At 39.2% G+C, this 16,141-nt stretch overlaps 1 protein-coding gene across 3 annotated transcripts in view; it reads left to right on the top strand.

Annotated features, from left to right (window-relative positions):
• The window catches only part of KCNT1 (potassium sodium-activated channel subfamily T member 1), a 194,565-nt gene that overhangs the window by 102,631 nt on the left and 75,793 nt on the right, over positions 1-16,141 (top strand). For all 3 annotated transcript variants that reach the window (XM_036750629.1, XM_036750628.1, XM_036750627.1), the window contains exon 2: positions 13,668-13,747. In XM_036750629.1, coding sequence (XP_036606524.1) covers positions 13,668-13,747 — 80 coding nt within the window. The remainder of the gene's footprint in view (positions 1-13,667; positions 13,748-16,141) is intronic.

Here is a 16,141-nt window from a genome sequence, read left to right as displayed (position 1 = left end):
AATGAATGAATAAAAATATATAATAAGCTATTAAGTATGTGGCTCACATCAAGGGGCTCAGAAGGGATATAACCATTCAATAAATAGTCCCTGCAGGCAAATTCCTATGTGAGAGTCTGTGAGTGATAGGAAGAAGAAGAAATAGGCCCTTTCCTTGGGAAGGTTGAAGTTTATAGTAGGTGGTATGGGGGTGGTGAGATATGTCTACAAATACCTATAATACAAGGCAGAATATGATAAGCATTTACAAGAGACATGCAAGGTGCTATGGGAGCCTATAGAAGAGAGAGGTTGCATCCAGATGATGGGATTAGAAAAGTCTTCCTAGAGGAGGTGGCATTTAAATTGGGCTTTGAAGAATAAATAGAATTTCAACAAGAAGAGAACTGGGGGAGTGGAGTGATGGTAGTACATTTCAGGTCAAGGACTCATAGGAGCACAGATTTAAAGCTAGAAGGGATATTAAAGGCCATAGAATCTAATCTCTCATTTTATAATGAGGAAACAGGTCTGTATTCAGATATCATCATTTCTTTCTCTGGAGGTGGATAGCACTTTTCATCATGAGTCCTTTGGGATTGTCTCAGACCATTGTATTGCTTAAAGTAGCTGTCATTCACAGTGGATCATCATGCAATATTGCTTTTACTATGTTAAATGTTTTCCTGGTTCTCCTCACTTCACTCTGTATCAGTGCATGTAAGTCTTTCCAGGTTTTTCTGAAATCATCCTGCTTGTCATTTCTTATAGACTTAGTAGTGTTACTGCTGGGTCAAAGGGTATTCAGTTTTACACCCCTTTGAATATAGTTCCAAATTGTTCTCCAAAAAAGTTGGACCAGTTCACAACTCCACCAACAGTGCATTAGTGTACCTATTTTTCTACATCCCCTCTGGCATCATCTTTCTTGTGTCATGTTAGATAATCTGATGGGTATAAGGTGGTACCTCAGAGTTATTTTAATTTTCATTTCTCTAATCAATAGTGATTTAGAGCATTTTTCATACGACTGTAGATAGCTTTGATTTCTTCATCTGAAAATCACCTGTTCATATCTTTTGACCATTCATAAATTAGAGAATGACTCATATTCTTATAAATTCAACTCAGATCTCTGTATTTTTAAGAGATGAGGCCTTTATTAGGGAAACTTGCTGAAAAAAAATTTTCCAAGTTTCCCACTTTCCTTCTAATTTTGTCTGCATTAGTTTTGTTTGTTAAAAAAAAACTTTTTACTTTTGTGTAATCAAAATTACTTCCTATGATCCTCTCTATCTCTTGTTTGGTCATAACCTCTTCCCCTAACCTTAGGTGTGTCAGGAAAATTTTTCCAGGCTCCACTAATTTGTTTATGATATCACCCTTTATAGCTAAATCATTTCCCCATTTTGAATTTGCATTGGTATATGCTGTGAGATATTGGTCTATGCCTGGTTTCTGCCAAACCACTTTCCAGTTTTCCCAGCAGTTTTTGTCAAATGGTGAGTTCTTGCCCCAAAAGCTTGGGTCTTTGGGTTTATCAAACACTAGGTTGCTATGGTCATTTCCTACTGTGCATACACAAAGTTGCAGATCAGTGGAATAGATTAGATACACAATCTAATCTATTCCACTGATCTGCAACTTTATTCTTAGCCAGTACCAGATTGTTTTGATGACTGCTACTTTGTAATATAGTTTGAAATTTGGTACTGTTGGGCCACCTTCCTTAACATTTCTTTCATTAATTCCCTTGATATTCTTGACCTTTTGTTCTTCCAGATGAATTTTCTTGTTATTTTTTCTAGCTCTATAAAATAATTCTTTAGTAGATTAATTGGTATGGCACTAAACAAGTAAATTAATTTCAGTAGATTTGTCATTTTGATTATATTGGCTCAGCCTACCCATGAGCAATTAGTATTTCTCCAGTTATTAAAATCTGTCTTTATTCTTGTGAAAAGTGTTTTATAATTGTGTTCATATGGTCCCTGGGTTTGTCTTGGAAGGTAGACTCTCAAGTATTTCATATTGTCTGCAGTTATTTTAAATGGAATTTCTCTATCTTTTGCTGCTGGGTTTTGTTGGTAGGATTGTATACATCTACTGGAAGATGGGTGATAAGTCTAGAAAAATAAGCTGAACCTCAAGAATGGAGGAGCTTGAATGCCAGGCTAAAGAATTTAGACTTGATTCTTTAGATTCTAGAGAGTAGGGTTTGGGTGACACAATGAAAATGATGAATCTTTAAGAATATATCTTTGTTGGTTATATACCTCTACCAAAGTGGAATGGAAAGTGATGAATGCTGGTGATATTTCAAGGTAGGATCAACAAGTATCATGGATGACAACAATGGAACCAGCCTTTGGGGGAGAGGAGGTGCAGGAGGGAGAAGGCATTGACAGAAACAGGTAATTTAGTTGGATGAATAGGTCTAGGGAGACAAATGATGGCTTTGGCATTGGGCGTGTTGAGTTTAATTTAAGATGCCAGTTGCACCTACCCCGCAAAACTGAGTATTCAGGGAGGGAAATGGACATTCAATGAAATAAAAGACTTTCAAGCATTCTTGATGAAAAGACTACAGCTGAATAGAAAATTTGACTTTCAAATACAAGAATCAAGAGAAGCATGAAAAGGTAAACAGGAAAGAAATCACAAGAGACTTATTAAAGTTGAACTGTTTACATTCCTACATGGAAAGATGATATTTGTAACTCATGAGACCTTTCTCAGAATTAGGGTAGTTGGAGGTAATACACACACACACACACACACACACACACACACACACACACACACATATATATATATACACATATATAGACAGAGGGCACAGGGTGAGTTCAATATGAAGGGATTAGATCTAAAAAATAAAATTAAGGGGCGAGAAAGGAATGTACTGGGAGAAGGAGAAAGGGAGAGGAAGAATGGGGTAAATTATCTCACATAAGAGGCAAGAAAAAGCTTTTACAGTGGAGGGGAAGAGGGGAGAGGTGAGAGCAAACAAGTGAACCTTAATCTCATTGGATTTGGCTTAAGGAGGGAATAACATTTACACTCAATTGGGTATGTAAATCTATCTTCCCCTACCAGAAAGTAGAAGGAAGGGAATAAGAGAGGAGGGGATAATAGAAGGGAGGGCAGATTTGGGGAGGGGTAATCAGAAGCAAACACTTTTGAGGAGGGACAGGGTCAAAGGAGAGAATAGAATAAATGTGGGGGGAGCAGAATAGGATGGAGGGAAATATAGTTAGTCTGTCACAACATGACTATTACGGTAGTGTTTTGCATGACTACACATGTATAACCTATATCAAATTGCTCGCCTTCCCAATGAAGGTGGGTGGGGAGGGAGAAAGGGAAAGAATGTAGAACTCAGAGTTTTAAAAATGAGTGTTGGGGCAGCTAGGTGGCACACTGAGTAGAGCACCGGCCCTGAAATCAGGAGAACCTGAGTTCAAATGCAGCCTCAGACACTTGACACCCTTACTAGCTGTGTGACCTTGGCCTGCCTAAAAAAAAAAATGAGTGTTAAAAAATGTTTTTACATACAACTAGGATATAAGATATAAAGGCAATAGAGTATAGAAATCTATCTTGCCCTACAGGAAAATAGGAGGGGAAGGGGATAAGAGAAAGGGGGGTGATAGAAGAGAGGGAAGACTGGGGGAAAGTGTAATCAGAATGTAATCAGGAGGGCAGAGATGGGGAGAAAGTTTGGAACTCAAAATCTTGTAGAAATGAATGTTCAAAACTAAAAATTAATTAATTAAAAAAGATGCCAGTTGGGCATCCAGATGAAGACACCTATGGTATTTAGAAGTGAAAGTCTAGAGATTAGGGCTTAAGATATAGATCTAGGAGTCATCTAAATATAGTTGTGTAGAGATAAAATACAAATGGCCCTTATAAGGGAGAGGAGGAAGAAATGGAACTAGCAAAGGAGATAGAATGAATGGTTCAGGAAGTAGGAACCAATGTCACAAGAACCAAGAAGATGATGGTTAGTAGTCAAAGACTGCAAAACAATGGAGAAAAATGAATTAATATTCTTAATAGAAGAAACTGAATTTAGAGATGAGCAGATTATTAAGCACCTTTGAGACAGCAGTTCCATTGGTGTGGTAGGTTACAGTCTAAATCAAAAAGGGTTGAAAAGTGAGTGGGTGGTGAGGCAATGGAAGCATATAGTGTAGAGAGCTTTCTAGAAATTTGGTAGTAGAAGAGAGGAGACAGCGAGAAGAATTTAAAGGGGCAGAAGATTCCAAGGAACTTTGGAGGGGTTTTGGATAAGGGAGACCTGAGAATGTCTGTGGGATGAGAGGAAGGGAACAAGGAAGAAGAATAAATTAAAAATTCAGGAGATGGAAGATTAACAGAGTAAGATCCTGGAAGAGACAAGAGAATGTATGATTGAGGTCAAAGTTAGAAAGCTAAGCTCTGGAATAGAGAATCTGAATTCAGAAAACTTGGGTTTGAATCCCATCTCTGCCAAATTGTCCCTTGGGTGACCTTGGGCAAATAACATCCCCTCTCTGGTCCTCTGGTTCTAATCTATCAAATGAGGTTGGACCTAAATGGACTAAGGCCCTTACATCACTAAATGTTTCCATCCTTTGAGCACTGTTTTATTTTCCCTTTCGGTGGATGGATGAAGATATAGAAGGGTTTGAAGGAGGGAAGAAGAAGCTCAACTTTCTTGGTGAAGTAGAAGATGAGATTATCTCCCAAAGTAAGGAGGCCAGGGATGGGGTTGGGTTCTTAAGCAGAGTGGAAAGGGTTTGAACAGCTGCTTAGAGAAATCTAATAGGGAAGATAAGAGAGGGACTGGGGTGCCTGAGGGAAGTCACAGATAAGGCTTTCCTAACTTTGTTCTTCCTGGGAGCAGGGACTAAGTGATTGGGTGGGATTTTGGCAGAGCATTAGAACTGATTTCTATTCTGCATTGTCTTCTAATTGCTTCATAATTAGGAACTCTGTCTCCCAATGGAGACAGTGAATTCCCTCAGGAAAGGGACTGTATTTTCTGCTTCATTTGCTTTCCTCACAGTATCATGGGTGTAGATATAGACACACACCAGGCACTCAATAAGTACTCATTAAATTGAATTTTGGACTGACAGATTTCATCACCCTTTAACCCCTGATTTCTCCTTGCTGATTCAAAAGACCCAGCTACTGTGGAAGCCACATCTAAATTGTTGGATAATAAATTCCTGTCTCTATGACTTACTTTACATTAAATGTGCTTTGGGGATTAATTAATTTTTCAAACACTCTTTAAAAATTAAGTTGAGGAAATTCTAGGAGCCAAGGTGGTGGAATAAGCAGTAAATCACCATAACTCTCTCATGTTCAACTCCAAAAAACCATAAAAAAGCACCCCAAATCAAATCCTGGAATAACAGAACCATTTGAGCCCATGAAACTTGTAAGATCAACAAGAAAGGTCAGTCTCACTTGGGCAAAAGGGGGAATAGAGTCCAGAACAGAAAGTGTCCCAGCAAGCCAGTAGCAAGCCCCATCTTAGCAAACCAGTTGTTGAATCTAATCCCCAGTGCAGTGGAGCAGGCAAATGCCAACACCAGGATCCCCCATGTAACTCAGCATAGCCTGGGGACCAGGCAGATTCCCCTCTGAGAACTGCCAAATGCTTAAACCTAGCCCTGGGTAAACAGGCAACCTTTAGCACCAGACCACCACATGCTTCAGTGTATCCCCAAGGAAACACAGAAACACCCTACCAGCCTCAGCACATCCCAGATGACAGCACTAGGACCATGGCTCAGCACCAGATAAGCTCACACACCCCATAGCCTCCAGCAACACCATCTACCCCCACTCCAACTCCTCAGCACAACACCAGACATGAAGGTCCCCATGGCTCTCAGGGCAACATTAGTGTAGCACCAGGTAAATAGTCAGGGCCTAGAGCCCCTGGCACAAGAAGCCTGAGACAGAGCCCCTTCCTCCCTAGGAGCAGAGCTCAAATTTAAAAGAAAGAAAAAGGGCCAAAAAATGAGCAAAAAACAACAACAAAAAAAGAATCTGACCGTAGAAAGTTATTATGGTGTAATGGCGGGTATTAAGGCGGGACTTGTTTTTTACTGTTTTCTCTTTTAGAATTCTAAAGTAATCAAGTGCCTTTGATTAAGTCTTACTAGGTGCAAAGCCCCAGACCCACACCCTTTTGCTGATTAGGTATGGAGTCTTGAGGGGGGGGCCCTAAGAAGGGTATATAAACTCAGAGGTTAGCACTTTCTTTGGGACTCTGACTCACTGAAAGAGTGTTGTGTGATTTGACCAGCCGAGACTCTGAGTAGCCATTGTTAAGGAGCCACCCAACTTGAAAACCCAGAAGTTGGTGCTTCCCTGGTAACTATGTACTGAGATGTTGGACAGAAAGCTAGAGTACTGTCTACTGGTTTGTGTTATTTGATCTGTTGATATTTTCTGTTTGTAATTTCTGTTTGCATTTGTTCTGAAGTTCAGGGTGCTGGCTTTTCCCCCTGAACTAAGTGAATGATATATGTATGTTTGATTAAAATGAGATTTTAAACCCCTTAAATTTGCTTTCCTTAGAAAAGCAGATCAAAGAACCTGTTATGGCAGCCTTCTGTGTGCTGGTGTTATTGGCCTTACACCCCCACAGCAGCTGCTGGCAATATTGTTGTTACATATGGTGACAGAGAAGATCAAGACACAAAGTCAGAAGAGGACAACAACGTCAACACCTATGGGCAAAACCCCAAAGAAAAGAGGAAGTGGTCTCGAGCCCAGAAAGAACTCATGGAAGAGCTCAAAAAGGAGCTTAAAAATCATATAAGAGACGTAGAAGAAAAGCTGGGAAAAGAAATGAGAGTGATGCAAGAGAATTGTGAAAAAAGAGTCAACAGCTTGGAAAAAGAAAACAACTGCTTAAAAAATAGAATTGTCCAAATTGAAAAGGAAATACAAAAACCCCTTAAACAAACAACTCCTTAAAAAGTATAATTGGCCAAATAGAAAAATAGTACAAAAGCTAATTGAGGAAAACAACTCCTTAAAAGTTAGAACTGGGCAAGTGGAAGCTAACGACTCTATGAAACATCAAGAATCAATCAAATGGATTCAAAAGAATGAAAAAATAGAAGAAAATGTAAAATACTTCATGGGAAAAACAGCTGACCTGGAATATAGATCTAGGAGAGACAATATCAAAATCATTGGATTACCTGAAAGTCATAATCAAAAAAGGACCTGGACAGCATCTTTTAGGAAATTATCAAAGAAAACTGTCCTGAGGAGCCGGAGGGCAAAATAGGCATTGAAAGAATCCACTGATCATCTCAGGAAAGAGATTCCAAAATAAAAACTCCAAGGAACATTATAGCCAAGTTTCAGAACTATCAGGTCAAGGAGAAAATATTGCAAGTGGTCAGAAAGAAAAGATTTGTATATCAGGAGCCACAATCAGAATTACAGAGGACTTAGCAACTGCAACAGTAAATGATCAGAGGTCATGGAACATGATATTCTGGAAAGCAAAAGAGCGAGGACTACAGCCAAGAATCACTTACCTGGTGAAATTAAGCATAATACATCAAGGGGAACAAATAGTCATTAAATGAAATAGAAGAATTTCAAGCTTTCATAAGGAGACGATCAAAATTAAACCAAAAATTTTATCTCCAGTATCAAGACCCAAGAGAAGTGTAAACAGATAAAAGTGGGGAAAATCATAAGGGATTCAACAGAGCTAAACTGTTTACATCTCTGCATGGGAAGATACTAGTTATTCTTTAAAAAAATTGTATCCCAATAGTACAGCTAGAAGGAATAGTACAGCTAGACAGAGGGTACAGGTATGAGGTGAATTTGAAGGAATGACATAAAAAAATGATTAAGGGGTGAGAAAGAGGAGTACACTGGATACAGAAAGGAAGGGAAAGGTATATTGGGAGAAATTATTTCACATGAAGAGGCGTGGAGGGGAAGATGGGAGGGTGGTTGATTGGCATTGCTTGAATCTTCCTCTCATTAGTATTGGCTCAAAGAGGGAATAATATACACAATCATTTGAATATAGAAATCTATCTTACCTGACAAGGAAGTCAGGTAAGATAATCAGGAGGGGAAGAGATTAAGTAAAGGGGGAAGGGGTGACTGACAGAAGGGAGGGCAGATTGGGGGAGGTGGTAGATAGAAGCAAAATATTGGCAAGGAGGGAAAAGGTGAAAGGAGACAGAGGGCAAACAAGAGAAAAATAGGATTGAGGGAAATACATAGTTAGTAATCATAACTGTGAATGTGAATGGGATGAACTTTCCCATAAAACTGAAGCAGACAGTAGAGTGGATCAAAACCAGAATCTAGCAATATGTTGTTTACAAGAAACACACTTGAAGCAGAGACACATGCACAGCGTAAAGGTAAGGGGCTGGAGCAGAATCTATTATGCTTCAGCTGAAGTTAAAAAAAAGCAGGGTACCAATCTTGATCTCAGACAAAGTAAAAGCAGAAATAAACTTAATTAAAAGATATAAGGAAGGAAACTCCATCTTGCTAAAAGATACCATACATAATAAAGCATTATCAATACTAAACATATATGCACCAAATTCCTTTTTTAATTTTTTAATTTATTTTTCGTTTTCAACATTCATTTGTACAAGATTTTGAGCTACAAATTTTCTCCAAATCTCTACCCTCCCCCTCACCCCAAGATGGCATGTATTCTGATAGCCCCTTTCTCCAGTCTGGTCTCCTTTCTATCACCCCACTCCCCAACCCTTATCCCTTTTCCCCTTACTTTCTTGTAGGGCAAGATAGATTTCTATACCCCATTACCTGTATATCTTATTTCCCAGTTGCATGTAAAAACAATTTTTTAACATTTGTTTTTAGAACTTTGAGTTCCAAATTCTCTCCCTTCTTCCCTCCCCACACACCCTCCTTGAGAAGGCAAGCAATTCAATATAGGTTATACATGTGTCATTATGCAAAACACTTCCATAATAGTCATGTTGTGAAAGACTAATTATATTTCCCTCTATCCTATCCTGTTCCCCTTTATTCGGCTTTCTCTTTTGACCCTGTCCCTTTTCTAAAGTGCTTGCTTTTGACTACCTCCTCCCCCAAATTGCCCTCCCTTCTATCATCCCCCCCTTATCTTTTTCCCCCCTACTTTCCTGTAGGGTACTGAATGTGTATGTTATTCCCTCCTTAAGCCAAATCTGATGAGAGCAAGGTTCACTCATTCCCTTTCACCTACCCCCTCTTCCCTTCCATTATAACAGCTTTTTCTTGTCACTTTTATGTGAGATAATTTACTCCATTCTATCTCTCCCTTTCTCCTTCTCCCAGTCTATTCCTCTCTCACCCGTTAATTTTATTAGATATCATCCCTTCATATTCAGATCACCCCATGCCCTCTGTGTGTGTGTGTGTGTGTGTGTGTGTGTATTCCCTTCAACTACCCTAAAACTGAGAAAGATCGCATGAATTACACACATCATCTTTCCATGTAGGAATATAAACAAAACAGTTCAACTTTGGTAAGTCCCATATGATTTATCTGTCCTGTTTACCTTTTCACGCTTCTCTTGATTCTTGTATTTGAAAGCAAAATTTTCTATTCAGCTCTGGTCTTTTCATCAAGAATGCTTGAAAGTCCTCTATTTCATTGAAAATCCATATTTTGCCCTGAAGTATTAGACTCAGTTTTGCTGGGTAGGTGATTTTTGGTTTTAATCCTAGCTCCTTTGACCTCCAGAATATCCTATTCCAAGCCCTTCCATCCCTTAATGTAGAAGCTGCTAGATCTTGTATTATCCTGATTGTGTTTCTACAATACTCTAATTGTTTCTTTCTGGCTGCTTGCAATATTTTCTCCTTGACCTGGGAACTCTGGAATTTGGTGACAATATTCCTAGGAGTTTTCTTTGTGGGATCTTTTTCAAGAGGTGATGGGTGGATTCTTTCAATTTCTATCTTACCCTCTGGTTCTAGAATATCAGGGAAGTTTTCCTTGATGATTTCTTGAAAGATGATATCTAGGCTCTTTTTTGATCATGACTTTCAGGTAGTCCAATAATTTTTAAATTATCTCCCCTTGATCTATTCTCTAGGTCAGTGGTTTTTCCAATGAGATATTTCACATTGTCTTCCATTTTTTCATTCTTTTGGTTCTTTTTATAATTTCTTGACTTCTCATAAAGTCACTAGTTTCCTCTTGCTCTATTCTAATTTTTAAGGCATTATTTTCTTCAGTGATCTTTTGGACCTCCTTTTCCATTTGGCTAATTCTGTTTTTTAATGCATTCTTCTCCTCATTGGTTTTTTGGAGCTCTTTTGCCATTTGGGTTAGTCTTTTTTAAGGTGTAATTTTCTTTAGTATTTTTGGGTCTCCTTTAGCAAGCTGTTGACTCTATTTTGTGATTTTTTTTTGCATCGCTCTCATTTCTCTTCCTGATTTTTCCTTTACTTCTCTTACTTGATTTTCCAAATTCTTTTTGAGCTCTTCCATGACCTGAGACCAATTCTTATTTTTCTTGGAGGCCTTTGATGTAGCATCTTTGACTTTGTTGACTTCTTCTGGCTGTATGTTTTGATCTTCTTTGTCACCAAAGTAATATTCTATAGTCTGAGTCCTTATACACTGCCTGCTCATTTTTCCATCCAATTACTTGACTTTTGAGGTCCTTGTCAGGGTATGACTGCTTTTAGAGTAGAGAGCACTCTGTCCCAAGCTTCAGGGGTTTTGCACTGCTGTTTTCAGAGCCACTTCTATTCTGAGGTGATATGATACTCCTCTCCTGGCCTGTGCTCTGGTCTGTGAGGGCAAGCACTCCTTTCTGCCATGTAACTATCAGGAGGACTCTCTCCCTCCACAGCCACCACAAGCTCTGCCATACCAGCACTCCTCCTCCCCCAAGGACCACCAACCAGGACTATGACTCAGATGCAAGCAGGGCAAAGCAAGAGAACCCTGCCTAAGTGCCAGCAAAGAGATCTCTGCACTCCCACACTGATCAGCCACTTGATTCCCCCCACCATCAGTGGGCCTGGAGCTCTGGAAGTAGCTGCTGCTGCTGCTGCTGCTGCTGCTGCTGCTGCTGCCACCAGAGCTGCAGCCACCTCCTCTGCCCTGGTGCTGGGACCAGACTATGCCCTTCTCTCACACAGGTCCAACAGTTTTCCCACTGATCTGCTATGTTGTCTTTGGCATTTGTGGGTTGAGAAGTCTGGAAACCATTACAACTGCCAGTGATTCAGTGCCCTGTGGCCTGCTGCACCTGGTCTGCTCCAGCCTGGTCTGTCCTGGCAAAACCCATGCTGGGCTATGCTCCATTCCCATCACAGTGCTACAGACTCTTCCCAGAGACCATCTAGGCTATCTTGAGCTGGACACTTGTTTCACTCTGTCATTTTATGGGTTCTGTAGCTCTAGGATTTGTTTAGAGTCATTTTACAGGTGTTTGGAGGGATTTGGGGGAGAGCTCAAGCGAGTCCCTGTTGTCACACCACCATCTTGGCTCCACCCCCATGCACCAAATTCTTAAAGGAGAAGTTAAGTGAGTTATAAGCATTGTGAAATGTAAAATAGTTAATTTTTATTATATTTAAATAAAAAGCTTTTGTACAAATAAAACCAATACAACCAAGATTAGAAGGAAAGCAGAGAGCTGGGAAACAATCTTTGCAGCAAATATCTCTGATAAAGGTCTCATTTCTCAAATATATAGAGAACTGAGTCAATTTTATGAGAATACAAGTCATTCCCTAAATGATAAGTGGCCAAAGTGGTCAACAGGCTGTTTTCAGATGAAGAAATCAAGGCTATCTATAGGCATATGAATAAATGCTCCAAATCACTTTTGATTAGAGAAATGCAAATTAAAACAAATCTGAGGCACTGTCTCACACCTATTAGTTTGGCTAATATGACAAAAATAAAAGGGAAATGATAAACATTGGACAGGATGTGGGGAAATTGGGACACTAATGCACTGTTGGTGGAGTTGTAAACTGGTCTAACCATTCTGGAGAAAAATTTGGAACTATGCCCAAAGGGCAACCAAAATGTACATATCCTTTGATCCAGCAATACCACTACTAGGCCTATATCCAAAAGAGATCATAGAAAAGGGGAAAGAGCCTACATGTGCAAAAATATTTATAGCAGCCCTTTTCATAGTTACAAAATATTGGAAATAGAGGGGATGCCCATCAATTGGCAAATAGGTAAATAAGCTGTGGTATATGAATATAATGGAATACTATTATGCAATAAGAAATGATGAACAGGCAGAGTTCAGAAAAAACTGGAAACACTTGTATAAACTGATGCCAAGTGAAATGAGCAGAACCAGGAAAACATTGTACACAGTAACAGCAACATTGTATGATGATCAACTATGAATGACTCAGCTCTTCTCAGCAACAAAATGATCTAAGACAAGGACAAATGACTCAGGATGGAAAATGCTATCCACATCCAGATAAAGAACTGATGGCCTCTGAATGTCAATCAAAGCATTTTTTTCACTTACTTTATTCTTTTTCATGGTTTTTTTTTCCTTTTTGATCTGTTTCTTCTTTCATACCTGCGACTAACACAGAAATATGTTTTACATAATAACACATGTATAACCTATATCAAATTGCCTACCATTTTCAGAAAAGGGAAGGGGAAGGAGGGAGAACAATTTGGAACTCAAAATCTTGTAAAAATGAATGCTAAAAATTGACTTGACATGTAATTGGGAAAATAATAAAATATTATTTTTTTAAAAATTAAGTTAAGGCAGAGAGTGAGCTACCAGGGTTTGTCATTATTGAGAGTGAGTGAGATGGCATTCACCTCTGTATCAATTAGTGGCTCCCAATTATAGTTGGAGGGTAAGGAAGAGACCATGAGGATTTTATTTTTTGGTCACTGGTCCTTCAAAGTTAGGCACAACTGGGGGGCTAGGAACAGTTGATATGGAGGGTGCCAGTCCTGTATTGACAGTAACTTCCCTAAGGCATTTCTCAATCTTTTTTTCACAAGGTTGAATGCCTTTTTCCACCGACTTCTTATATCTGCTTACAAGATTAAGTGCAAAATGGCAGGCAGATAGTCCAAGTTCAAGAAGTTTTGGATGAATGTCTCCTGCAAGGACAGGACAGTCACCCTCTTATTTTTCCCTCCAAAGCAGGCTGAGACTTTTCCAGGCAAAAATATCTCCCCTTCTCCACACTCATTCATGCATCCTTCTACTCCCACCTTCAATCTCACCCCCACCCTAAATAATAGCCAGTGCAGTAGTTAATATTCTCCCCTTAGAGAGAAGTTGGCATTTAGTGTGACCCTAGAGTGGCATCTTAATGGATGCTCCTGTTTCAAACATCTGGTGGTAGGGAAGGGGTTGTGGAGTTAAATTAATCTGGTATGTTTTTGTTGGTTTCCTCCAAGGTTCATTTATCCCTGGAAAAATGGGACCAGGTTTGGCAATAAACTGGCTTTAGCTGAGCTATTACTATTTTTCCTATGAGGCGGTCTACTAAATTTGTAGGACATAAAGCGATGGAATCAGAAGGGACCATAAGAGATCATAGAGTCCAACTATTCCTCCTCATTTTATGAGGACAGGGAGACCCCAACATACAAGCCCTGCCCTAAAGCCTCTTTTCCTCTTGTTTTTTTCTTTTTCCTGCAGGGTACAAGTAGAGTTCTATGTCAATGAGAACACCTTCAAAGAGAGACTCAAGCTGTTCTTCATAAAAAACCAAAGATCCAGTAAGTGCCGGGCATGGATGGATAAGGATTGTGGGGGCCAGAGTATCTGGAAATACAAACTCTGAATGAGGAAAAAGGAATGGACAAAGGAGTGAGAATGGTGACTCCACCATTAAGCACACACATGCACACACCACACACCTACCTTTACCCACTGAAAAATATTAACACATATTTGCATTCATCTAATTCTCTAGGTAAGAAAGACACAGAAAAGGGGAAGGTGAGAGGAGAATGAGAGGAGATGAAAAGGTCAGTGGGGGAAAAAAGGAGAAGATGAAAAAGAAATAGATCTAAACTCAGTTCCACAAACATGAATTGTCTACTATGTGTAGATGCTGTACTAAGTGATAAGTACCCAAAAACAAAAATGAAAAATAGACCCTGCTCTCAGTTTCACTGGGCAGGGGGATATAATATGCAAACAGGTAAGTAAGTGAATTTTAGGTAATTTGAGGAGGAAGAGAGAGTTAACAAATAGGAATATCAGGAAAGAGTTCCTGAAGGAGGTGGAACCAATGAGTTAAGCCTTAAAGGAAGGTAATGATTCTAAGTGGAGATGAGGAATACGTTCCAAACACAGGTGTCAAAACACAGAAGTGAGGGATAGAATGCTATGTTTTAGAAACAATTAAATCACCTTGGCTGGAATGTAGAGTATATGAAAGGGAATAATGGGAAATACATCTAGAAAGGAGGACTGGAACCAGATTTTAGAAGATTTTAAACATCTAGCTGAATTTATGTTTTATTCTAGAGACAATAAGGAGCTAATAGAGATTGTTGAGTAGGGTAGTGATATGAATATAATGTTGACAGCTGTATAGGGCATGAGTTTAAGAAGTGAAAGACCAGAAGCAAAGAAACCAAATCATAGACTATTACAATAATCTAGACTGGAGATGCTGAAAGCCTGAACAAGGATGATGGGTATGTGAATGGAGAGAAAGGCATAGATGTAAGATATGTGGGAAGGTTGACTTGACGAGCCGTGGCAACTGATTGAAAACGGAAAACTCCAAGGTTTTAAAGGTAGGTAGCTAGAAGAATGGTGGTACCTCAGACAGAAAAAGAACAATGAGATGATGAAAGAACTAGAAAATATGGAATATGAATACCAGCTTGTAGTTGAAAAAGCACTGTTTCTGGAGCGAGAGGAGCTGGGCTCAGAATCCCAAGTCTACTGGGGATTCCAAACTGACTCCAAAGAGGATGTCAGTTTTCTCATCTGTAAAGCAAGATGGTTGGACTAGATGAACTCTAATGTCCCTTCCAGTTCTAAATCTATATGAAATCTGTGAGGCGGAGAGGGACATAAGATTGACAGTCTTCAAAACCAATACCCCGCTCTAATTAATAGGTGAAGAAACTGAAGCCAAGAAAGCCAAAGTGATTCAAATTCTGGCTCCAAATCCATTGCTGTTTCTATTAAATTACGTGTTCTAGGCCTTTTCTTTTCTTTTTTTTTTCTTAAAGCCCAGCTCAGACTTGAAAGACCAGAGTTTCTAATTACTTGATTCTTAAAACCAATGACACTGCCATTCCCTCAAGCTAGATGGGAGCAGTTAGGTAGATTAGTGGATTTGGAGTCAGGAAGAGATAAGTTGAAATCCTGCGTCAGACACCTACTAGTTGTGTAACTCTGTGTAGATCACTTAACTTCTCTGTGCCTAAATTTCCCCATTTGTAAAATGGGAATCATAGCACTTATTCACAGCATTGTTGTGAGGATCAAATAAGTTAACGTATATAAAGTGTTTTGCAAAATTTAAAGTACTATATAAATACTAGCTATTATTATGAGTTACCATACTATATTTCTTCTCCCAGACTTAACTTTTGGAAAAAGTTGTCTAAACTCAGGTGCCTCCATTTCCTGGTCTCCCACTCATTTCCTAATCCCTTGCAATCTGGCTTCTGACCCTCATAATTTGACTGAAACTTTTGTCTGTAAGTGGTAAAGTCAATGCAATGGTCTTTTCTTAGTCGTATCCTCCTTGACCTCTCTGCAGGTTTTGATACTGTTAATCATCCCTCCTTCTGGATACTTTATCCTTCCTTATCTTTCCAGCTGACCTTTCCTTTTCAGTCTTTTTTTTAACTAGATCATTATAACCCTCTTGCCTGCTAAATGAGAGCATCCTCCTTTGGTGATATCAACTCCTATGCATTCAGTTATCACCTCTATATAAACTATACAGACTCCCAAATCTATATATCTAGAGCCTTAATTTTTCTTCTGAATTCCAGCCCCACATTACCACATTACTGTCTTCTGGGTGTATCCACTTGGTTGTCCCTGAATAGGCATCTCAAATGCATTCTATTCTCCAAAAAAACTCATACCTCTAATTAACTTCCATATTTCAGCTGACAGCATCATCATCCTTCCAG

This window comes from Trichosurus vulpecula, chromosome 3, assembly GCF_011100635.1.
Source record: "Trichosurus vulpecula isolate mTriVul1 chromosome 3, mTriVul1.pri, whole genome shotgun sequence".
NCBI classification, from domain to species: domain Eukaryota; kingdom Metazoa; phylum Chordata; class Mammalia; order Diprotodontia; family Phalangeridae; genus Trichosurus; species Trichosurus vulpecula.
Note: the sequence above shows the minus strand (reverse complement) of the source record. Positions and strands in the feature narration are given on the sequence as shown.